Below are 23,306 nucleotides of genomic sequence, written 5' to 3'. Positions count from 1 at the left end.
CCTGAGGCTCAGAGCGTGTCTTCTGAGCTTTGAGTGTTTAGAGGCGAGACTGTTGAAGTCGACAGCACAGCGAGCAGTGTCTCTGGAAGTGTGGCCATGGACCAGCGCGGCCGGCTGGCGGTGAGGGAGGCGCCAGCCCAGTCCTACTGAGTCACAAGGACCCCGTGAGTGTCTGATCACTGGGGTGCTGTGGGGGTTGTCCCGATGACCCCTGAATCATGCAGGGTGGGGTGGGGCAGGGCCAGGTCTGGAGCAGCCGGGAGTCACAATCCTAGGTGACCTTGTGGGTGAGCAGGAAGTTCGCAGAGGAGGGTTGTCAGGGCAGGGGGAAGGCCCACGGGCAGCAGCGGAGCCTGGTGGAGGGAGGAGCAGTGGGGAGAAGACTCCGGGTTCACATACCCCCACCCCCAGCAGCATGGGGGTGACAGCAGGGTGAGCGGCTGCCAATGGAGACGCCAGGAGACAGTCCCAGGGCAGGGGTACCATGTGGCTGGACCAGCACAGCCTTCCCAAGCACTACCTTCCCTGGGCTCCCTCATCAACCCCCCTGCGAAAGGAGGTGAATAGATACCCCATCGCTCTCTGTACCTCCTCGTGCATCTAGGCAGAGGCAAGGCCGAGGGGCCTGCTCTATCTTTGCCTTTGCTGCTGGGCGCTGTCTGAATGACCACATGTCTGAAGGGTCCCAGGGAAGAGAGTTTCAGCGACCTTCAGAAGGATGCATGGCCAGTGACAGGCCAACCTCTTCACCAGGCAGGATGCTCCTAATCACTCCATCGGCCACATGACTCGGATGGGGCGGAGGTACCGGGGTTTGGGCTGGGCAGAGTGGGGATGCCACCAACTCTGTCTATGTGCTGTGCCCGAGGACTGGGCAGCCATCGGGTGCCGTCAGTGGGATGCACGAAGGGCAGTGAACTCCTGTGCACCCCACACGTGAAGGGAGGGCATGGACATTAGGAAGAAGGGACCCAGGAGGAAGGAAAGACAGATAGTGGGGCAATGTAGGAATTGTGCTCTTTCAATGGCTGTAAGGTTAAAATCTGAGTCATTAGCCATTTTATGGCTTTCTTCTTCACTGGGCGGAGACAGCTGGGGGCTGGGCAGGAGTGGGAGGTAGGATTCACGTTGGCCAGAGGTTCCCAGGAGTTAAGAGTTTATACGAGGCACCAGAATCAGCGACTGAGGAACATTCTAGAAATGCCTTCCTGAAAATCCTCTCCAAGGAAAAGGGACCCGTCATTTGCTAAAGGGTAGATTAAGGCCACTTTACGTAATAGCAGGGGCTGAGATTAAATGATGATAATAACGGTAAAAACAGTAGCTGAGCGCACATTGCCTAATTGCTCTAAGCACGCTGTGTCCGTTAACTCACTGGAATGTTTTGAACGGATGGAGAAGGGGGCGCTCAGGTTTGGATGGGAGGCTGGGTCTGGGGGCTCCTCTGTGGAGGGAGCAGGCCCGTCAGCCTTTCCTCTGCCTGGCCCTTTCTCCTTGCCCTCTGGAATGTGGCCTGAGGGGACCCCTGTGTGCCTCTCACCCTTCACCTGCCTCCCTGGGCCCTCGGAGGACGCTGACGCAGGCTAACTGAATGCATAACTTTATTAAATAAATGCTTTGTCATGACAAAAGACAAAGATCAAGGAGTAACATAAATTATAAGTTGAATAAATAGTATACAGCAATCTTCACTTTTTTAATAAAACGTGAGATCCTCTGGCTTTTTGTTTTTGTTTTTGTTTGTTTTATTTCCTCAGGTACAAAATGCTTAAACAGGAGGCGAGCCCCTCAGCCTGGTTTTATTTGCCGATTTATTTTTTCATCCTTTTCACCAGTAAAGATTATGAGCATTTATTTAAAAAAAAAAAAGTTGAAAACAAAACAAGGGGAGAGAGAGAGTTATGGTATGTACGTACGTAAAACTACAAAGAGCTACAGTAATATGTGCTGTGGTTATTGCTGTCTTAAAAGAAGAAAAAAAAACCGGTAGGCAACTCGGAATCTGAAGGAATCTTGTCTGACAACTGTCTATCCATGTGGGCTACTATGCGGTGGTGGTGGTGGTGGTGGGAGATTGGGGACTCAGGCTGGTGGCCGGGGACCAGGGAGTCGGGGGGGGATGGCACAGGTGGCCGGTGCTCCCCACCTTCCCTCCCCCCATTGGAGAGGGGGCCAGAGTCTGTGAAAATGGCTAACCTATATACTCCATTAGAAAACCAAGAAAGTATGTTTAAAAAAAGAAACAAAAACCTAGGAGGAAAAAAAAAGTGGAGAAAAGTGCAAAAATAAGTCTTGCACTTAGTGGTTTTAAAAATAAAGACAGTACAACACCCAGGTGGCCGGCTGGCAGGTCCCCGTCCCCTCGTGCCACCACTTCTCTAAACCCAGCCTCCTTTCTCTCAGAAGCCGAAAATGTCCTCTTTGAGCCCAAGGATTGCTTCTCCGTGGCCCACTCCCCTCTAGAGTTCCACGGGCACGGCAGCCCTCTCGGGGGGCCGAGCAGAGGGAGAGGGGCAGCCGTGGGCCACCTTGGTGGGGGGGCTTGGCAGTTGAGTGGGGTAGCCGTGTGGCTGCCACCAGGCTGGGTGGTGGGAGAGCAGAGGTCAGGCCCCCTTCCCCCAGGGGAGGCTGACCCTGCGGTTACCATGGAGACCAATGAGGTGGTGACAGCAGGGCGGGGGGTGGGGGTGGGTGGGAAATGGGTGAGGAGACAAGAGGTAGACCCCACGGCCTCCTGGGCCTCCCGTCCTCCCCTGTGGGGAGTTGAATGTCTCCAGGCCTGCCTGTCCAGGCCTGGCTGTCTGAGAAACTTTCGAGTCTCTTCCGTCCCAGATGCCCTGCTTTGCTCAGGTGGGTGGGGAAGCTCTGGGGGAAGGAGGCTCAGTCCTGGCGAGGCCTCCCTCAGTCAGCGGGAACCAGTGGAAATGACGGATATCCTCTCGCTGCTAGAGTGAGGCATGAGTCAGAGGCGGATGGGAAGAGGCCCGCTGTTGGGTGGGTGAGTGGGGCGGGGGCAACACTGAGTCTTGAGGCCACAGAAAACCCGGAGCCTAAGGCCTCTAGGTGGATAAACAGCAGCCGTCAGGCAGCCTGGAGTCAAGAAGATTCCTGCTCAGGATCCCAGCTGGTGGCGTTGCGTTGCCCACCTGCCTCTCCTCCTGCCCTGCCCCGGGCATGCTCCTCGATGGGGACATCTTCCTCGATGACTGCCTTTGCAGGCCAGGCCTCCCTCTCATCCTGGGAGGTCACTCTCATCCGTCACGAAGGTCCAGCATCCTCCGGGGAGTGGCCAGCTGACCAGAGTCACCCTCTGCAAAAGCAGTGGCCTCACAGATTTGGGTGAGGCGGCCTGAACGGCAGAAACCCGAAGGCGCTGGTGGAGTTAAACCAGACCATCCTCCCCCACCTCGTGGCCGACAGCAAAGAGCCGAGATCAGGGGCAGACGCCCGTTCAGAGTCCAGTAAACAGCAGGGGGAAAAGAGGGGGCCCCTCTCAGGAACCAGGTCCAGGTCTTGGGAGGGGTGTGGGAAGGGGTATGCAATCCCTGGCTCAGTCTTTTCTTAGGGGCAACGGCACCCCAGTATCCACTTGGCAGATCCCAGTTAGAAGACTGCTCAAGATCCACAGAAAGAAAGGGCAGACAGAAGAGTGAGGTGGGAAAGGTTTACAATACTGGCCTAAGACACAGAAACGTGAGTCGGGGGTTTGGGGACAGTTGTGCAGAGAGATGGGGCGCACGGACGCAGCAGGTCAAGTGAGTCCTCATGGCTGCCATCCCCATAGGGCCCTCTGTCCTATGACAATCGACCATCTTTCCTGTCCCAGCCAACTGTCCAGTTGGGGGGGGGGCAGGAGACCCCCCCCTCCCCGAGTTCCATAGCTACAAGTTTCCCACCAGCTGAAATCTATCTGCTTCTCTGCTGTCCCTCTTCACTGCCCCAAGTTCGGTGTTGGGGCGGCCTCCATGGTGCCACGCCATTGGGAGAGAGTGGAGAGAGCTGTGTTCATGGCAAGAAGGGGTCTCCTTTGTCAGTTTCCTGCCCTTTCCTGGCAGGTCTTCTCGAGCCTCAGAGGACAGCCCACGGCTGCCAATCCGTGGAGGAAGTCAGCAGGAATGGGAATTTTCCTGGTTCAAAATCTGGCTGCCAAATGACAGCACCCTTGGAGCATCCATTTCCTGGTCGTCCTGGCCTCTCGTCCATCCTCCACACCGAGGACAAAGCCTGCACCGGCCCGTGTGGGTGGAGAGCTCGAAAGACTCTGGCCTCAGTCCCTCCTTGCGGGTTGAAGGTAGCCACCTGAGCGCATGGTCTTGTCCCTTCAAAAGCACAGCCAGTCTCTGCCGATCCTTGCTCCTGTCCAGCAGCGAGGGTCTAGAACTTGCCTAAAGTTGCCCACCTTACTGGCCCTCAGGCCTGGATTAAGCTCATTTCTCTCTGAGAAACTGTGCCCCCATCTTCCTCTTTCTTTCCTCTCGAATCCCAAAGGGTGTAGGGGGGTGGGGAGCCAGGGAGGCTTCTCTTGGCTCTGTCCTCCTTTCTGTTGCTTTGCTCCAAAGCTAAAACAGGGCAGTCCCCCTGCCTTCTACCCCCGTCCCTCCAGCCCCCGTCCCTCCATATGCCCTCTACGTGGGTCTGCGCAATGCAATCACTTTTACTGTTTCCCTGTATTTAAACCGGTTCACTTCCATCACCCCTGCTGCCACCTCTCACTTCAGTCTCTCTCCTGCTCTGCCAGCGTGAAGGCCCAGAGAGGCTTTCAAAATGCAGGCTCTGCCCGGATGAAATGAAAAGGCTGGGCAAGACCAGGGGGTCCAACTTGGAGCTGGTGTGCGCGACTGGTGCAGGGCCCAGAGCCGGTTACTTCTGGAGGGTCTAAAGGATATGCTGGGGGGGGGGGGGGGGGAGGGGGGGACGGTGCACGCAGGGGCAATGCACCATTAAGAGCCCTCATCTACCTGGCTCGGTGGTACCTATGGACACACACATGCGTACGGGGAATCGTGAAAAAATCCAACACCGTGGCCTGCCCAAGGTTGCGTTTGCCCCTCGAGGGAGGCTGGCCAAACCAGAGTTAAGGGTTGTGTTAGAAGAATTTGGGTTTTCCTGGTTTTTCCCCAAATGAGGAAGTTCCTCAGTGCCCCCAGAGGAACTCCTTTGAAAAGTTAATGCAAACCTTTGAAAGAAAGGAAAGAAGAAAAAAAAGAAAGAAAATAGATTTATATGCCTTATAGATCACTACATGGAGCCTCGTAGATAAATACGAGGCCACATTGTTTTCAGCCTATCCTCCCCCACAGAGGCCGTGCTAATGGTGAATTGAGTGCAATGAGGGGCTGAAATCACCGTGCGTGTTGGCATGATCTAGTCACCCTGGAAGGGCAAGTCTGTCCACTCTGGGCGTGTGTACTGGGTTCTAAACGTCTGCACGAGGAGTGAAAGACGTACACACAATCTTTATGTATTTGCTTAGGAAAAATCTATCTCTCTAATGACACTCGGTTATTCATTTGCTCTGTTTGGAGAAGAATGGAATGCATTTTAGTTTTTAGAAGTTTTGGGGAGGGAGAACCCTCTGCCGGGTGAGAGGGGAGGAGGGGTGGGTGGGAGCCATGCAGCTCGCTGGCTGGAGGTGGAGACAGATCCAGGAGAGGCACTGACCCCTTCTGTCTTTTCCTTTCTCCCCCTGTATCCAATCCAGTCGGGAAAACCCCCAAGGGTGTCATCAAATGCCACACCTTGGGCCATACCTTCTAGTGCCCAAACGTCTCCCAACTCAGGCCAGGGCTGGACACGACAGGTGGATCCAGCCATGGTCCCGGTGATCTTTCCTTCCTGCCCACATTCTTCTTTCCTTTTTCGAAACTCGGTTTGTCTCCCCCTCTCTTCTACACGTGCACTTTATTCCTTTCTCTCTCATGTTCCTCCTCCCTTCCCCTCCCTGTCCATTCAACTTGCTTCAAAAAGAAAACCATTTTCAAAAGGGGGGGGTCTCCTTAGCTTTTTGCATCTCCACTGTTGCCGGTTTGAAAGTTGAGACCTTGCTAGAGATTCCGAGGTCCTCAGTTTCCTCAAATAGATAGATATATGTATTTTTTTTTCCCTTAAATGAGATGAAATGAGTGGCGTCCTGGGGTGGAGGGAGGTGCTGGCTTGAGTCGGGGCTGGGGGTGGGACGGGGCGAGGGAAGGATGGGGAGGGGACGCATCACTCAACGTTGCTGCTGTCGAAGGTGTGGCACTGAAAGTCCCCATCGACATACTCCATGCCTGGCAGCTTCATCCCGTACTTGTCCACGCACCAGCAGATGCCACGTTTGCGGCCGCGGGAAGGCTTGCACTGGGGTGGGGAGAGTGACAGGCAGTGAGGGTGGCTGTTCCCGGAGGCTCTGCTCCTGTCTGGCCCTTGTCTTCCCTGCCCCCAGACAGATTCTCAACCCCGACCTCAGCCATGGGGTTCCAGTAAACCCCCTGCACGGGGATGGCCCCACGGAAGATGCTAACTTAGACAGTCGGCCCTTGATTAGCTCTTACAAGCTCTTTTTATATCACCCGTTCAGGGTCCTCCGCCGCGGTGTTCTCCAGGCGGCTACATGATGACGAAGGCAGTGGTGGTGATGGTACCGGGCATCACTGGCACAGCTTCATCATGTAGCAGACACTGCTGAACACTTACTACATACAAGGTACTGTTCTAAGGGTTTTACAAAGAAGAGTCCATTATCCCTCATAACTGCGTAAGGACAATGGGTGCAGTCATCATTTTGCATAAGAAGCTGGAGGCAGAGACATTAAATGACTAGGTAAGGGGGACACAGCTCGTAAGTGGGAGAGCCAAGAATTGACCCAAGGCCACCTGGCTCTTGACCCCCGACCCTTGTGGACCATCAGTGTCACCTGGGAGGGAACGTGTTAGAAATGCGAAATTCCCAGAGTTCCATCCCGGAAAACTCTGGCCAGCAATTGGTGTTTTAATAAGCCACTTCCCAGGAAGTGTGAGAACCACCGGCCTGAGGTAATGGGTACCACTTGAATAGGCTCAATATTCCGTGTTGCCCAAAGGGCAGGCTGGCTGCGAATGGGATGTAAATGATCTCGGGGGGCGGGGGGGGTGGGTACCTGCTGAAAATAGGTTTTGAAGTCATCATCTGCGGATGTATGTATTTCTGTGTGTGGGGTTGTCAGAAAATAGTAGGTACAACGTGCGATATGACATAGTGATATAAAGCTTCCTTTTTCAATGGATTCATGGAAACAAGGTGGATCATTAAAACCTAAGTAGATCATAGCACAGGAGGGAACGGGGAGCCCGACGACCGGGGTACCTGCACGGAGACCGGAGGCTCAGGAAACACTATTGTTAATGACGGAAATCTTAAGCATTCAGAGGTAAAAAAAATTTCTGGCAAGTGCCATTTCAGGAGCCCTCTGAACCTGGGAGCAGGGGCGGGGCGGGTGGCGTACCTGCTTCCTCTTGTAGAATCCTTTGCGGTCACAATTGGGCAGGTAGACGGCGCGGGGCACCATGCGTGGGCTACCTTTGAGCTCCTGCAGGGAAGCTTCCATGTGTCTGCGGCAGGGGCCCTGTGTGAGGACAGCAGGGGTGAGGGACACTGCGGCACCCAAATGGAGAAACCACCTGTATACGCAGAGCGCGTGGCCGAGGGCACGGGGGCTGATGGGTCTGTCGAGACTGTCGCTCCAATTACTTGCTACCTAAGATCTTTCCTCCTCTGGGAGGAGCCTGCGTGTGACTAGACAGGAAGACACATGGTCCCACTTACCTCCCACAACACCCACCCTCAGCTCTTCCGCTCTGCCCTGATTACATCCGGGGTGGTCGTCGGCAGATGCCCTAGGGGAACGTGCAGCCTCTGCCCAGGTGACGTCGCAGCTCCCGGTGTGTTTGCTGTGGCAGCCCAGCACCTTCCTTGAATGAGCACCGCCTCTACTCCCGGGGTCCCTCGGTCAAGCGCCGAGGCCTGATAAACGTAGGCTCTGAAAATCCTCCTGAATCCCAAGCTGATCTAAGCGGTAGGCCCTCAGCTAGGCCCAGCCAAAGCACCAGCTGCCCACGGATGCTCATTTAGAAGCAGGGGAAGGTCAAAAGTCAGGGGAGTGGCAGAGGTGGCCAGGTGCGGATGCCGACGGAGATGAGGAGAGAATCCTCGAGACTCACCTGCTCGGACTCCTGTCTCATCTCAGGTGCAGAGATGACCCGGGGGTGGGCAGTGTTCTCAGCGCCCCCCACAAACTTGGACTGGGTCAGCTTCTTTCTGCGGTCCTTCTTCACGGCCTCGGCCTTCAGCTCGGAGATGCGGGTGTGCTTGGGCCGGAAGATCTTGGGCGAGTAGGTCTCCTCAGCCATCTCGGAGGTGGTTGGTTCCTCGTGCTCACGGGAGTCTCTCTCTGCAGGAGAAGGAGGCAGAGGATCAGCCTCAGGGGTGAGATGCAGGCTGTTGGGGGAAAATAGGTGACAGCCCAGCATGGACAGGAAAGGCCAAGTCTATCCTATGTGGGGTCTTTGTGCCTCCAGGACTGTTGGAGCTGGGATGGATTGTGACTTGGGCAACCGGGATGGGAGTAGGACGGTCCTCGGGATCTAGGCTGGCAGGGTGGTGGTGGGGACGATCACGAAGAGGAGGAGATCTGAGAGAGCCAGACGTGTGGGGCTTGGAGGGGAGCAGTGCTGGTGGCGGGGTGGGGGGACCTGGAACCCTTGAGCTGGCTCTGTGCTCCGGGCCCTGGGAGGCTGGAACATAACTCAGCTCCAGGCCAAGAGAGGCTGACAGCTGGCTGGGGCTGGAGCGGTTATATATAGGAGAGACTTGGTGACAGTCTATACTTAGCTGACTTATGACCTTTAAAGAAGCAGGACTTTGTTCATTTATTTGTTGATCTGTTAATTCTACCCCTAGCCTTTTCTCCCTCCACAGACTTCCAGTACATTCCTCTCTCCTAGGCACCCTTCTCTGGGTCCCCACGTCTCCTCTCAGCTCTTTGACCCCACCAGCCTCGGCACAGAGCCGCTCTTCCCAGTCGGTCAGGGGGTGGCCAGGATGCCCAGAGCAAGACCAGGTACAAGGTGGGGCGGGTGGGGGCAGGGAGGCCCCGTCTACAACACCTCTTTTCTTTTCAAATTTTAGAAAGAGAAGACAGGGCTCTGGAGTGACCCCGACTGACTCAAATGAGGAGAGGGAAGATCCGGTCCCCTGCCCACTCCACCGTCACTGGGCTCCCCAGGAGCCATGAGGACAAGGCATCGGGATGGGAAATGGAGGGAGAGGACTCCAAGGAGGTGCGGATGAAGGGATGCACTGGGAAGGAGAACCTTGGTGGGAAGACACTGTTTTGTGTCCCCCGGGCAGAGGCCCTCTTCCCAGGGGGAGTTCCAGGTGTGGGGTAAGGAAGGCGTTTGGGGACCCGGCCTAACCCGGTCAGGATGGCAGGTGGCAGGAAGCACCTGGGCACCTGTTTGTCTCTTGGCTTGGGATTTGTCAAACTTAAGTGAATAGGTATCCGGTCTTTAAGGCCCTGGCAGGGAAGTTCCCCGCCCCGAAGAAGCCTCCACAGGTTTGCAGTGTTTTGGGTGGGGGTTAGCTGATTTGGGTATTTATCCATAGGCAGGGAAGCAGTCACCGGAGAGGAAGAGGACAGGAAGAGAGCAAATGGCGGAGCATCAGGCGGGCTTTCTCTGAGCAGAAAACTCAGTGCCAGGTCCCCATCCCCCACTTTTGGTCTTTCCCTCCCTCTTCCCACCTCGGCTTGACTCAGTGGAGTCAAGCAAACCTGCTGTGATGACTAACTGGCATGGTGATGTGCCTGGCAGATGGAGGATGGCTAAGGAGTGGGGTTTGGAGCCAACCAACTTTTCTTGGTTGCAGGACAAGTTAGAATGGGGTGCGGCACAGGGAGGAGCAGAGCCGGCTTGGGGTGGAGGGGGGGACTCTGTACAAATTGAAAGGCTAGGGCTCTGTTATCTAGTAACTTAGTCCCAAACCCGAGGCTCAGGTCTTGGGGAGAGATGCGTGGAAAGGAAAAGCCAACCGTGGCACAGAGGGTTGCTGAGCCCATCTTGCTGGGTGATCTGAGACACTTCACTCAATCTCTCTGGGCATCACCAAGCATTCGGACTTTTAACAAGCAGTTGACAGCTGAGGTAGGAGAGAGGACAAGAGATGGTTGCCACTGAAAGGTTGGGGGCGTTCTGGGGTGCATGGCCACACCCTTTCCCTAATCGAGATGATAACCACGTGAAGTGAGGGAGGGTGGGGGGTGGGTGGGCCAGATGCCGACCAGCACCTGGCAGAGGGCTGAGTGTCTCCTTCAGAAACTGCTCCAGCCTGGGCTGCAGGGCCAGCAACTTGTCCTCAGGGGCACCTGCCGGGCCGGGCTCCAGGAGTCACCTCTTTCATGGGAGAGACCCCAGGAAGCTGCTCACCTCCAGGGGCTGGCTGTACCAGCTCCTGGAACCCTTCCAATAGACCCCCGGGTCCACGTCCCTGTGTCCAAGCAGGAACAAGTACATCCACGTTGTCTCAGGGTGCTCTTTCTACTTCCTGAAGACATCTGGGACGGGAGCACCACCCATCCTCCTCTGGCCATCTGTTTTGCAGGGGCCCCTCCGTCCCTTTGGTCAGAGGTTGCCATCCTCCAGATCTCGTGTCACCTCTCACGGAGCTCCTCTCTCTGCCTTGTGGGCCTGGCAGCATGTTGGCTCACAGCACTCCATATATCGACAGCTTTTCTCAAGACTCTTCGCCTCTTAGGACTTTTTCTAGGAAGTGCTATGGGCCACCCTTACCTTGGACTCACTCTTCCTGGCAGGAGGACGGGGCTGTTAGCAGTGGTTCCATAAACTCGGGAGCAAATTTTCCTTCACCTTAGTCCTTTCTCTGAAGGTGTTCAAATACGGCCTCGGGGCTAGGCACATGTTGATATCGGAAAATGATGCAGATCCCTGTAAGTTCTCTGAGGAACTCAAAACACTCCTGCAAGCCCTCTCTCCTTCCCCGGGCTCACCAAGGCGGGGTTCCTGAGGGCACACCCTCCCCAGCGCACAGGCTCTTTGGCTGCTTCTGAACTTTAAGTTTTGATGTGCCTCCTGGTTTTTGGTGCCACTTAACCCCACGGGACCTCTTAGGCAGCAGGACAGTCGAGTATCAAAGATACTAATCAGGGTCTTGTGGTCACCTGCAGTCTCCAGAGACAGTGGAAACGTGGCACCAAGCCAGCGCAGAGCTACGAAGATTAAAAAGCTGGAAAGTAAGGCCGGAGCTGGAATGGCAGAGCCGGCTAGCCCTACTCAGCTGCTTCCCGGCCAAGCCATAAACAGGCTTTCAATTTGGGAAGGGTTTAAGTTTTGGGTGAGACAGGCAGGCACAGGTAGCTGGCTGCTCCTGCACTTTTTCATCCAGAGGATATGGACCAAAGCTGCAGAGGGGATTTAGGGGAAGACTTCCTGGTGAGTTGCCCGGGCCCCTGAAAGGCAAGGGAACTTCAAGGGGCAGGGGGTTCTGGAAGCTGGTCCAAAAACAGGTCAATACCCTCGCATGGCCAGTAGATGGCGGAGGAGACTGACGGCCACACAACCTGTTTCCAGTGCTTCCAAGGATTGCAAGCAATTTTAAAATCTGGGATTTGGGTGCTTTCCTCCTCTACTTCTGTGACAGCTACCCAAGTCCTCTCCTTCTCTCTGTGTGTCTGCAGCATGCATTTGAGGAGTCGTGGGGATGGCCAGTGAGGAACTGGAAAAAAAAAACCCACGCGTGGACACAGTGGGAGAGTGGGAGGCTTGTTGGGGAGGGGGGGACGGACAAGGCCGACCTGTGCATAAGCCCGTGTTGCTTCTCGAATCTGCAGCTGACAAGTGATCTGGGGTGGAAGCGAGACATGCCCAGGGCCTCCCTTCCCATCTCTGGATGTCATTTTGAAAGGATTCTGCAGCAGATGGAAAAGCGGCATGTTCGGTTATTGTTTGCTCCTCCACGGGATGGTGGAGGCAGGGCCCTTTGATCCCGCAATCTCACCCAACGACTGAGGGAGTGAGGGCTACCCCGTCATCCTGATGGTTGCCTTTCAGGTGGGTTCTGAGTCTGGTCTGCCTTCCAAGCTCAGTCATTCCAACCAGCTCCCTGATGGCCCCAGCCCCTGCCAGGTCAGGGTGGCCAACTCCGTTCCTTTTCCGTTCATAAGGCGCTCCCGGTTCAGAGCATTGCCCCAGCATCCAGGGACACAACACGGCCGTTCCTGCACCGACAGGAACACCTCCTGGAGGGCTGTGCCATTTCCACGGCCCAGCAGTCACAGAGGGTGTCTGGCTGTAGGCCCAGCTGCTATACACTCGGAGGCACCCTAGGGTGGGCAGGTCTACTCACAGCGGAGCATACGATGCAGGCTTCCTACCCAAATGCCACCGTGCTGTCCACATCCAACCTCCGGCTGCCTCTGCTCTCTCGCAGGGGCCGGATGGTGCACCAGTAGGTGCATTCTGATTCCATCCTTCTCCCCAGCCCCGTGACGGAGGTGTCGGGGACCCGCTGCTCCCTGCAATCTAATCCTCCATCCTGGGGCTCCTAGTCCTGCCCTGGCATCATTAACTCCCTGCTCCTGGGCCGGTGGTAGTTTCCCAATCTATCTTAACCTCATAATCGACCTTAAGAGAAAACGGGGTGGCCCTGATATTGCGACTTTGCTTGCGGAAATTGAGGAAACCGAGGCGTATTCGGAATTCACAGCTCCGGAAGAATGTAGGGCTTTGCCAGGCCACCTGGACCTGGGGAAGGGAGAGTCTCTTTTTCTAGCCAGGAGACAAGATGGGTTTGCCCAGAATCTCTACAAGGAATGAAAAGGGGAGCTGGGTTTCCTCTGGCCCTCATTCTAACTCCTTCTGTGGAATTTAAGCAGTACATTTCTTAAGCACACAGCTTTGTCATTTATCTTTTTCTCTCGATTATATGGTAACCAGTATATAATGTTTAAATAGAGACAGACACAGATTTCCCCAAGAGTTAAAGAGAAGTGGGTCTAGAAGCGTTTCTGTAACATAAACTCAGGCATGTTAGGGTTCCTTGGATGCCTTGAGAGGTCACATCACTCAGGCCCCTGCCTTTAAGCATTGAAGCTGCTGCAGAGGGAGCCAGAAAGCCAAGGAATTAGTCTTAGAGGAACGGGAACAAGGAGGGATCCCTGGATTTACTGGGCTTCTTTGATCTAAGGTTGTGCTCTCCAATACAGTACTCACTAGCCACATGTGGCTACTTAAATGGATAAATATTAAATCAAATCATGAATTCAGCTCCTCAGTCACTCTATCCACGTTTCAAGGACTCAGTGGCCACAGCGGTGAATGGCTACTGTGTTGGACAGTGCACGTATAGAGCATTTTCATCATCGCAGACAGTTCTACTGGACAGCTGGTCTGAGGGCACTGACCCGTGCCTGGGTGTGGCTAGATGCTTTGAGCCGCCTCCCAACCTTGCCCTGTTTCGCAGCCAACCTGCATCCTCCTGCTTTTTTCGAGGACAGGAGGCTTACGGGGAAATGACGGATTGGCGGCTCACTGTTTAAAAAACCGTGAGACACGTTTCAGTCTCCTGAAGTCTGACCGTTTCCCAGCTGTGGATGCCATATGAATCAATCACACTGTGTGCGCATGCCCTTGCGTAAACAGAAAGGGGACAGGGCGGTAGGGAGAGGCTGCTGAACCTTCTTGGGGAATTGCAGTGTCCCTCCTCCTACCCATTCCATCCCTGGCTCGTGTCTGCCTGGCCCTAGTCTCTCCTGGAAGACAGTTTTCTTTTCCTCTGTGGTCAGCAACAGACGTGCATGTTCTGGGCTCTTTTTAACCTGAATTATGGTCTGAGAAGGACAAAAGCACTGTCTTTTCAAGAGGAAAACAAACCCAAACAACCGTCATCCTAAGGGACAGTTGCAGAAGACACTGGAGGGGAACTTTGACCTGGGGTGACTGACAGAGGCGGGGAGCAGGTTCAGAGAATCTGTGAATAGACAGGGAGGCCATTAGGCTTACCCTGCTGAGCTCCTTGACAGCCCCTGCCCCATTTCAGGCCAGGAAAACTAAAGTACTCAGGTGCTCTAAGCCAATGGCCAAGTTGGTCAACAGGGATATGTGACATCTCTCTCTTAAGCAGAGAAATAAAGACAGCATCTAGCATAGCGGGTAAGCAGTCAGAACAAGAGTCAGACTGCCAGAAAGTCTGATCACCAAGCCCAAGTAAGGGGAACCAGTCCCTACCTCGAGAACTCCCTCCAGAAGTTTCCCCTTGTCTAATTGCATCCCTAATTCCTAATGGCAAATCCTAATTGCACCGAGGTTGCCTAGATGGCACAGATGTGGCTGGTGTCAAGTTGGTAACACTCCCCAGAATGAAAGGCCAAGGTCTCCCTCACACACCTTCCACCGTCCTGGGATCAGAGGTAAAGAAAAAACGCCCCTCATTTTACTTCCCCTAGGGCCCAAGGAGGATTCAGGGCTGCAGCTCTGGTACACATTTCTTGATCCCTGGAAGGCAGCTGGCAGTAACTTTACATATAAGAAACACACACTTATGCACACTGAGCCTTGGGGCGCCTGGGTGGCTCAGTTAGTTGAGCGTCCAACTTCAGCTCAGGTCACGATCTCATGGTTCATGAGTTTGAGCCCCGCGTCGGGCTCTGTGCTGACAGCTCGGGGCCTGGAGCCTGCTTCGGATTCTGTGTCTCCCCCTCTCTCTGCTCCTCCCCTGCTCACGCTCTGTCTCTCTCTCAAAAACAAATAAAGATTTAAAAAAATTAAAAAAAAAAAAAAGAAGAAATACACACTTACGCACAACGTCAGGATCTCTTGCCAGGTTTCTCTGGAGTGGTGAAGGTGGAGCATGCTCAGTAGAAATGTCTGTTCCCTACAGACATCCCAAACCAGAAGGGAGAGGAGGGGCCAGGTGGAAAGCAGCCTCTGAATGGAAAAGGGGGGAGGCGGGGAGGAGACACTTGGCCATTTCTCTGACCTGGCTACACTTCCACTCATGACTCATCACAGTCCATTCAGAACCTTACAATTAGGCAGCCACATTCCCTCAAAATGGTCCTGGATGGCCAGAAGGGGGTGGCAGGGAGCAAACAGACAGCGAGAATTCTCTCTGGTCCCCCTAAGAATAGAGTGGTTAGGGGTCAGAGAAGAGTCCTGTTGTGTCTGGCAATCCAGACTCAAGACTCTTCCTTTTGGACTCCTTGGATGCCGGAGGAGAGTAGGGACGTTATTTCCTTCCTCAGGTTGGGGAGGGGCTTGTGGTGGCCTCTACGCTGTCCAGTTACAGGGCCGCTAGCCACATGTGGCTACTGAAGGTTGAAATGTGGCTAGTGGGGCTGAATTCAAGAATGTATTTCATTTAAATTAAATTAAAATTTTTTTTTAATTTTTGTTTTTGAGAGCAAGAGACATAGCGTGAGCAGGGGAGGGGCAGAGAGAGAGGGAGACACAGAATCCGAAGCAGGCTCCAGGCTCCGAGCTGTCAGCACCGAGTCCAATATGGGGCTCGAACTCACAAGCCGTGAGATCATGACCTGAGCTGAAGTCAGACGCCTAACCGACTGAGTCACCCAGGCGCCCCTACCCCTACATTAATTTAACTTTACAAACGAATACTCGTTATTGGACAATTTTTGAGCATGTTTGGAACAACTCAGGTATGTGAATCCAGTTTTTCAACTGTAGCTTTTATGAAACTTAAAACTACAGATCAAGTATTTCCAGTGAAAATGTAGTGTCCCAACTGAGATGGGCTGTAGATGTCAACTGCACCTCAGATTTCAAAGATTTAATGTGAAAGAAGGAACATAAAATCCCTCATTATAACTGTTTGGGTGTATGTTGAAATGATAATATTTTGGATATACTGAATTAAAATATATGGTTAAAATTAATTTCGCCCATTTCTTTTGCCTTTTTAAAAAATGTGGTTAGTAGAAAATTTGAACTGACATGGGTGGCTTGTATTATATTTCAATTGGCCAGTGTTGTCCTAAAGGGTCTGGAAGGACAGTCATCTTCAGTGGGTGACAAAGAGACTGTGGAGCATATACGCTCAGTTCAGCTGGGATGGAACAATCTGAACGGTTTGGGATAACTGGAGCATCGTTGCAAGACATCGTTGCAAACCAGCAAAGGTCAAAGGAGCCCAGGTTTTGAGTGCAAATTCAGCTTCAGGATTTAGCAAGGGAAGGCCCACATCTGATGGTTGAGGTTGAGGGATGGAAAATGAGGTAACCTATTTGTAGGCACACCTGGCAGGTGTAACCTACCGGGAAGAGGGCTTTAACTTATCTGTCTGGTCCTCAAGAATCAATCCCCCAAGAGACATGGGACAGGATGCCACAGCTCCAGAATGTATTAGCATGGCCTTTGGCAACTCCTCAGATCAATCTGAGGCCCCCAGCTGTAATCAGGAGGCCTCTCTCTCTCTCTCTCTTCTCATTGGGAAAGATCGTCTGACATACTTGTATACACTCAAAATCTGGTGACTTGTTCTCCTCCTTATCAACTCTTGTGGCTTGTGGTTTTCTCTCCCTCCTCCCATCCTGCCCCGCAGAGCTTGCCAGCTCTGGTCTCCCCATCCTGCTTGCCTGACTCCACAAAAGGCCTGTGCTGGCGGAGGCTGGTGGCCACAGGAAGCCGGCTGCTTCTGGCCACATTCTCCTTGGACCCTGTGGGCCAAGGCACAGCCAAGGGGAAGCGAGGGCCTGCCTTCCTGGCTTCCTGCGCCCGGAGAGCGCCCTGCAGTTCAGGAAATGAGGATCCGAAGTCTGGGCTCAGCACTGCCCCTTTCCACTCTCCTTGCCCCTGCCTGTCCCTCACCAAACCACTGGCCTAAGCCAGCTTTGTTCCCAAGACCAGGTAGAGAAAGGAATGCGACCGAGTGGGATTGCAAATAAAAGGGGTGTTGCATTCTCTGCTTTGGGGCTACTTCACTTCCCATAAAACAGAGCACCCCCAAGTTCTGAGCCCTCCATTCACCTTCACACCCCCCACCATTGGGCTGTACTTGCCACAGCCTCGCTGCAGCTTGGGCCAGGCCCCAGGGACTAGTGAAGAGCCCGGAATGGCAGAATGGAGTATAGAATCAACAGGACTGTAAGACTGAGTTCTATCCACCCGACTCTGCTGCCAACTCCGCGCCTAATTTTGGGCAAGTGACTCAACACCTTCAGCCTCAGCGTCTCATCTGTAAAACCATTGCTTTGATTGCTGGGATCTGTGGGTTCCTTCCAGCATCAGCACTCTTTGGCCAATACCCAGACAATTCCTGGGGGCACACTAGGACCGAGCTAAGCCGAGTGGCCAGACAGGAAGAGCCACTTTGTCTCTCTGGATTTATATTAAACAAAAAAGAAAAGAAAAAAAAAAGGACATCATAACAGAAATCATGAAAAGAAATGGAACAGGAAACAAAAGTGGAGGAACCTCTGTATACGGGGCAGTGGGGAGGAGAAGCTTAGAACTGGCTTCCTTGTAGATTTGCTTATTTGTTTTTGCAAATAGGTAACAAATCTTATTGTTTTGGAAAACATATCCAGATGGCAATTTAAGGATGGTCTCTGGGGACTGCAACTTTTAGACCAACTGCAAAACGCAAAACAAAAACCCTAACAAAACCCCTCTGAACTGCCTCCTCGTCTCTCACCGAGTCCATTCTCCCGCCCTCTTCACTTGTACCCCGTGTTGGTCCCTCACTGGTACCTGCTCTGTTTATGGCATTCTTCCAGTTTCTGGATGCAGTGGGCTCGGAGTGTGCAGATCCCTTTTCTCAAGTTCTATGTTCTTACACATTAAATAGCCCAAGGTTGCAAAGGCATTGCTCAGGTACAAAGCAAAAACTTTAGACAAAAATCACCTTCTTTACCGTGCTAGCCACCTCCCCCATCTCCCTTCCCCCCATCCCCCATTAAGGGGACCTGGACTTCGGTTGGGAATCCTGCTCTCATGCCCTTTGCTGGAACCCTCAAGGTGACCTCTGCCTCCTAGGTCAGCCCGGTCCTCCCTCTGCAGCTTTAAGCCCACTTGCTGCTCAAAACCAACCACCCAAGCCCCAGGCTAATTCGCAGCTGCGTGGACTTAAAACTGGAGCCCTCAGGGAAGCCCTCAGGGATTGCCGGGAACTAGGGGCTGGGGGTGGGGGCGGAGTGGGAAGGAGGGGTAAGAAGAGAGAAAAAAAAATATGGAAAGAAAATGAGCTCTCACAGTGGCCAACTGTCCATACTCTTCCAGTGTGAGCTGACACAGCAGAAAGAGGTGGCGGGAGGTAAGAAAAGTCCAGTTAAAAGCACCATCTCCTGTCTTCCTGACTCCCATTTTGGTTGGCTCAGGGCACAGCCAGCCTCTCAAAGACTTGTTTCAAAGGGAGGGGATGCGGGTGGGAAAGGAATCTGGCTCCTTCAGTTTTCCATGATCTTGTTCAACCCAGACACAAATTTGGCCAATAAACCTAACTCTGGAACTTGATTTCAACATGGCATTCGGACCAGGTTTGGAGTGGAAGCCAGGGTGATGGAGGCCAAACCCCTCAAAGCAGCAAAGGTCGAATTTATTTTTATTTAGGTAATTTTATTTTTTCTTTCCCAGAGCATACTTTCTGTCCTCTCTTATTTCTCAATGACAGAACTGAAACTCAAAACCCATTTCTCCCTGTATCCCAAGCTTAATGTCCCACAGGCTCAAGAAAGATCTCCCAGACCCGGGCAAATATGTGGGCTGCCCTCCCTCCCAGAAAGCCACAGGGCTCCTTCTCCAAACAATGCCCAAGCAAAAGCCCGGTGCTTCCTTGACTCGACCCAGCTCACCGATATTTATTGAGCCTGGCTCAATAAATAGCTCGTCTCCCGCCTGCCTCCAGCCTTCACACACACTGCCCTCTGTTTCTGTATCTATCTTTGCCCCAGAACTGGCCAAAATAAAATGTAGGGCCCGGCGCGCTCCCAGCACCCAGTTCGCGGGCGGACTCGGCTCTCCGGTTGCCCAGCAACGCGCCCAGCAAAACACCAGTCTCCGCCCGCCCGCCCTCTCGGCTCTTCCTCCCAGCAGCTTTGGCTGCCTGCCACCTCGCTCTCCTCAGCTCTCCATTTCGGATTCTAGAGATGCACTTTTTCTTTTGGTGAAAAAAAATATATATGTATCTATATCTGTATCTTTCTTTACATGCGCATGTATCTTTTGATTTATGGGTGTGTGTGTATGTGTGTGCGCGCATAATCTATATCTGTATGGCAACCGCAGGAGGGAGAGGCAAATCCAAGTTCTCATTGCTGATTTTGGGAGGGGGACATGGCGGTGGGGTGTTGGGGAACAAGATTTTTGGCCAAAGGAGCCGACACTCTCCTCCCGCTCTCTGTTCTTTTCCCTCTTTTTATGAATCTCTGCCCTGTCTCCAACTTTTGGGGGACCCACTCAGCGATTTTCGAGTTGAAAGGCGCTAGCCAGGAGCGCCCACTAGCGTACTATCTTCCGGAAGGAAGGGGGTCAGCTCCTGTAGCCGTTCGGAAACTGAGGTGGGTCAGGCACCTGCCGAAGGCGGGGTGGAGTCGCAAAGTCTAGGGTGGGGCGTGGAGGGTGCTACGTGTTCGCCGAGAGGCACCTTTTGGGTGGGGGTTGAGGAATGGGCTGCAGAGAATTCTAAAGGGCATCTTGCTTGGGACAAAAGCCAGTGTGTGTGTGTGTGTGTGTGTGTGTGTGTGTGTGTGTGCGCGCGCGCGCGCGTATTACGTTGAACTGGAAAGTTGGCTGATGAGCCAATTTGCTCTTCCAGCAATTGCGCGCGCGTGTGCGCGCGCCCTGCGCGCACAACTTTCACACCAACCGCATCACACCAACCACACGGTTGGGCAAATAAAAGCGGGTCCAGAATGCGGCTGAGTGATACCTTGCATACTTTCGATGTGACCGGATTTTTACCCAGAGCGCTGGCTTCCAAGCCAGGAAATCGATTCATACCTTTTCTTCCCCCGTGCTAAGATTTTCCAAATCCACATCCCCCAAGATGAAGGCGGCCAGGACCGCCTTGGAAAGTGGCTCCTAATAAAAATAACTTCACAAACGGGCCTCTAGGGCCTCCGGGGCCTGCGTGTTGCCCTCTGTTCCTTTTTGCAGGCTGCAATCCGGGGAACGACAGCCTCTCGCAAAGTGGAGGGGCAGCCGCGGGCGACAGGCGAAACCTGCAAAGTTTGCGGGGATCCAGGAAGAACCCGGGAAAGTTCTCCTGCCGCTTCTCAGGAGCGGACTCCTTTCCTGTATGATAATGTCTGTAGTTTGCAGTTAGGAAAACTCATGTTGGGTGCCCTAATGGACGAGATAGGAGGGAAGGGCATGGTCTCAGTAAGAAATTACACAGAAAAAAAAAAATTATTTAGCGAAGTCTTAACCCCTTTTGGAGAGAATAACCAGGTTGATGTTTCAGAACCCAGATTTTTGTGTCCAATTCACTGGACTTTAAAAAAAATGTAAAATCAGGTCTAAGTCCAAACGGAAACCCCGTCTGGTGGTGGGGGCTGGGGATAAGGAGGCAGAACTGTTCTGACTGAACTGATTGAACAAGTAGCTCTGTCAACCTTTTAAACCCTAGACTCCAGACACAGAGAATTTGGGGGCGGGGCAACAAGGGGGCGGGGCTACTGGAGGCGGAGGGGAGGCTCCCTGAGCGCGGCTTTTCCGTCTCCGCCCACTTGATTTTGCATTCTGCGTTTCCAGGGCCCCTCTTGCATTTACACCACACCCACTTGCGATCCGATTTGAAAGACTGAGGTGGTGGTGGTGGTGGGGAGATTAGCACTGGCGGGCAAGTTGTGATGTCTGAGTTTTCCATCCCTTCTTGTCCCTCTACCCACCTTTCTTCCTAGGTGAAATCGGAATTTGGGCGGGGAAAAAAGAATTAGATTCGGGGACGAATACTCAGCACAGGAACCTAAACCTTACCCGTTCCTCCCCGCCCCCCGCCGCCCCCCCCCCCCCCCACCGCCGCGGAGCGAGCTATTGTAATTTTTCCTTTCCCAGGAGGAAAGAAGGTATTTTGCATTGTACTATGTTTCACCATCTACCACAAACAGTCAAATCAAGTCAAGAGCAATGGTGTGCACGTGGGAGGGGCATCAAAGCCCCCACCCTAAAGGCGTTAGCTTCCAAGCGTGCGAGCGTTGTGTGTGCGCGCGAGTGTGTGCAGGCGTAGAGGATACAAATGTCAGGACGGACTGGGGGGGGGGGGGGAGGGCAGGGACTGGGAGGCACAAAGGTGGAATTACCACAGCAGACCCGTAACGCCTCTCTCTCCAGGTCCCCAGTCAAAGCAATATTTTAACAAAAGAGATTTTCTTTATCAAGTCCAGAAAAAAACGTATTGGGTGGGGGTGGGGGATGGAGGAGGGAATCGATAATGTAACATGCACCCTCTCAGATTGGAGATTGAGTACCCGGCGGTTTGGACCGGGAGACTGAACAGCAGCTCAGAGTCAGTATTCGGGAAGAAGGGGGAGGGTGAGAAGGGTGGGGGTAGGGGCGAGGAGAAGGAGCGAAAACCGCGAGAGAAGCTCGGCTAGAAAGCAGCCTGGGGTAGCTGGATCGGCCAGGCTCCAATTCCGAGGTGCCCGGACCCTCCCCACCCTCCTCCCCGGCTGCACCCCGGCTCTAAGCCACTTGCTGGGCCAAGCGCGCGGGGCCAGCTTGTCCCGTGTCCCCCGGCCGTGCGCCGTGTAACTGACTGGCACACCGAGCGCGCTCACCGATCTTGGCTTGCTCGCGGTAGCTCTTTTCGTTGAGGCAAACCCCGCGGCCGTGCAGCAGGGCGTGCAGCGGCTTCTCCTCGTCCTGCCGGGGGAGGCAGCGCAGCCCCTGGGCGCAGCGCTCAGTGTAGACGCCGCACGACTGCCCCTCGGCCAGGGCGCAAGTAGTGCAGCAACCGCAGCCCGGCTCTTTGACCAGCTCGCAGCCCAGGGGGCTGGGGGGGCACATGGAGAGGGCTTTCTCGTCGCAGGGCTCGCAGTGTACGAAGGAGCCCAGGCCCTGGGCCAGCCCCGCACAGGAGGCCAGCAGCAGGAGGACCGCGGTGAGCACCATCTTCTCCGTGTCTTCCCCTTTACCTTGGGGCGGGGCACGAGAGCGAGAGTGTAGGGAGAAAGGGGCCAGGGGGGCGCCCGGAGAAATTAAAAAAACAAATTTTTTTTTTCCTGGCAGGTAGAGCAGGTGCCCTCCCCCAGACAATTGCAAAATGTAGGGAGAGATGGAGGGCTGAGGCGCCCACGATCAAGTCCCAAATGCAAGGATTAAAGGACTTGCAACAGGTTGGGGGGAGAAGAGCTGCGCCAGGTGCACGCGGAGGGAGTGGAGGCCGGAGAAACAACACCCCCCCGCGCTCGGCGGGACCCGGTCAGAATTACAGGGAGGAAAAAGCCAAAAATTGTTCACCCCCAAACAACCACCGGAATAATGCGCTCGGAGGCTGTGGAGGAGAAGGGGGTGAGGGTGGGGGAGAAAAATGGGTCTGCCTTCAAAAATTTTGTTTAAAATCTGAAGTATACCCTGCTCCTCTCTACCCTTCAGCTGCCTGCGGCGCGCGGCTGCCGCGGAACAGGTAAGAGGCGGCGGCTGTGGCCGCGAGGGTGGGGGGAAAATGTTGAAATCAAGAAATTAAAAGAAAAAAAGCCCCCAATCCCAAACCCTAACACCTCTTTGCTCCCACTCTGCCACCACCTCTTCGAAATTCGCAGGTTCCGCGTGAAGCTCGGAGAAGGGTGCAAACGGAGGAGGGGGGAATTAAAAGGAGCAAAAAAGGAGAAAAAACCCTACACCGATTTGCAGCTCTTTCCTAGCTCTTTCCCCCGGCAGAAGTTTCCAAAGAGACTACGGGCTCCGGTGGAGCAGGCGCTTTTAAATAGACGGCCCCTGGCTGCCAGCCAGTTTGTAGCTGCTATTTGAGCTCCCCAACACCCAACCCAGGCGAGGGTGCCAAGGAGCTTTGCAGTACAAACTCACACGGGGTGGGGGTGGGGAGAGGCCTTCTAGACACACGGGGGCTCCCCTGAGCTCCCGGAACAGTGCCCTCCTCCCCCCGGAATGTAAGAAAGGGGCATGGGGGACAGGGCTGGGCTGCCTACAGGGGGAGGAGGTGGGGGGGGGCGAGTGGAAGAGAGAATTCAAGGAGGTGGTGGACACAATGAAGAGTAACCGGGTCTCCCCCTCCCTCCCACCCCTCAACTAGCCAAGGCTCCGGCTGCCTGGAGAAGCATTTTCTTATTAGCCAAGTGGATATATACAGTGCCCAAGAAATT

At 54.0% G+C, this 23,306-nt stretch overlaps 1 protein-coding gene across 1 annotated transcript; it reads right to left on the bottom strand.

Annotated features, from left to right (window-relative positions):
• Positions 1-1,584: 1,584 nt before the first annotated feature.
• IGFBP5 (insulin like growth factor binding protein 5) lies at positions 1,585-22,893 on the bottom strand. The gene is made up of 4 exons (XM_058705509.1): positions 21,762-22,893; positions 8,179-8,408; positions 7,464-7,583; positions 1,585-6,339 (listed from the first exon to the last, which is right to left on the bottom strand). The coding sequence occupies exons 1-4, from the start codon at positions 22,093-22,095 to the stop codon at positions 6,208-6,210; spliced, it is 816 nt and encodes a 271-aa protein (XP_058561492.1). The 5' UTR covers positions 22,096-22,893; the 3' UTR covers positions 1,585-6,207.
• Positions 22,894-23,306: the final 413 nt, after the last annotated feature.

This window comes from Neofelis nebulosa, chromosome 2, assembly GCF_028018385.1.
Source record: "Neofelis nebulosa isolate mNeoNeb1 chromosome 2, mNeoNeb1.pri, whole genome shotgun sequence".
NCBI classification, from domain to species: domain Eukaryota; kingdom Metazoa; phylum Chordata; class Mammalia; order Carnivora; family Felidae; genus Neofelis; species Neofelis nebulosa.
This window is presented reverse-complemented; position numbering and strand designations above follow the sequence as displayed.

Bases quoted from the DNA above. Each gene is read 5' to 3' on its own strand.
- IGFBP5 (XM_058705509.1), bottom strand. From the start codon at position 22,095: ATGGTGCTCACCGCGGTCCTCCTGCTGCTGGCCTCCTGTGCGGGGCTG. The intron at 7,584-8,178 runs GTGAGTCTCGAG...GTCCTCACACAG, and splicing joins TGAGACAGGAGTCCGAGCAG to GGCCCCTGCCGCAGACACAT. The intron at 6,340-7,463 runs GTACGCCACCCG...TCCCCACCCCAG, and splicing joins GATTCTACAAGAGGAAGCAG to TGCAAGCCTTCCCGCGGCCG.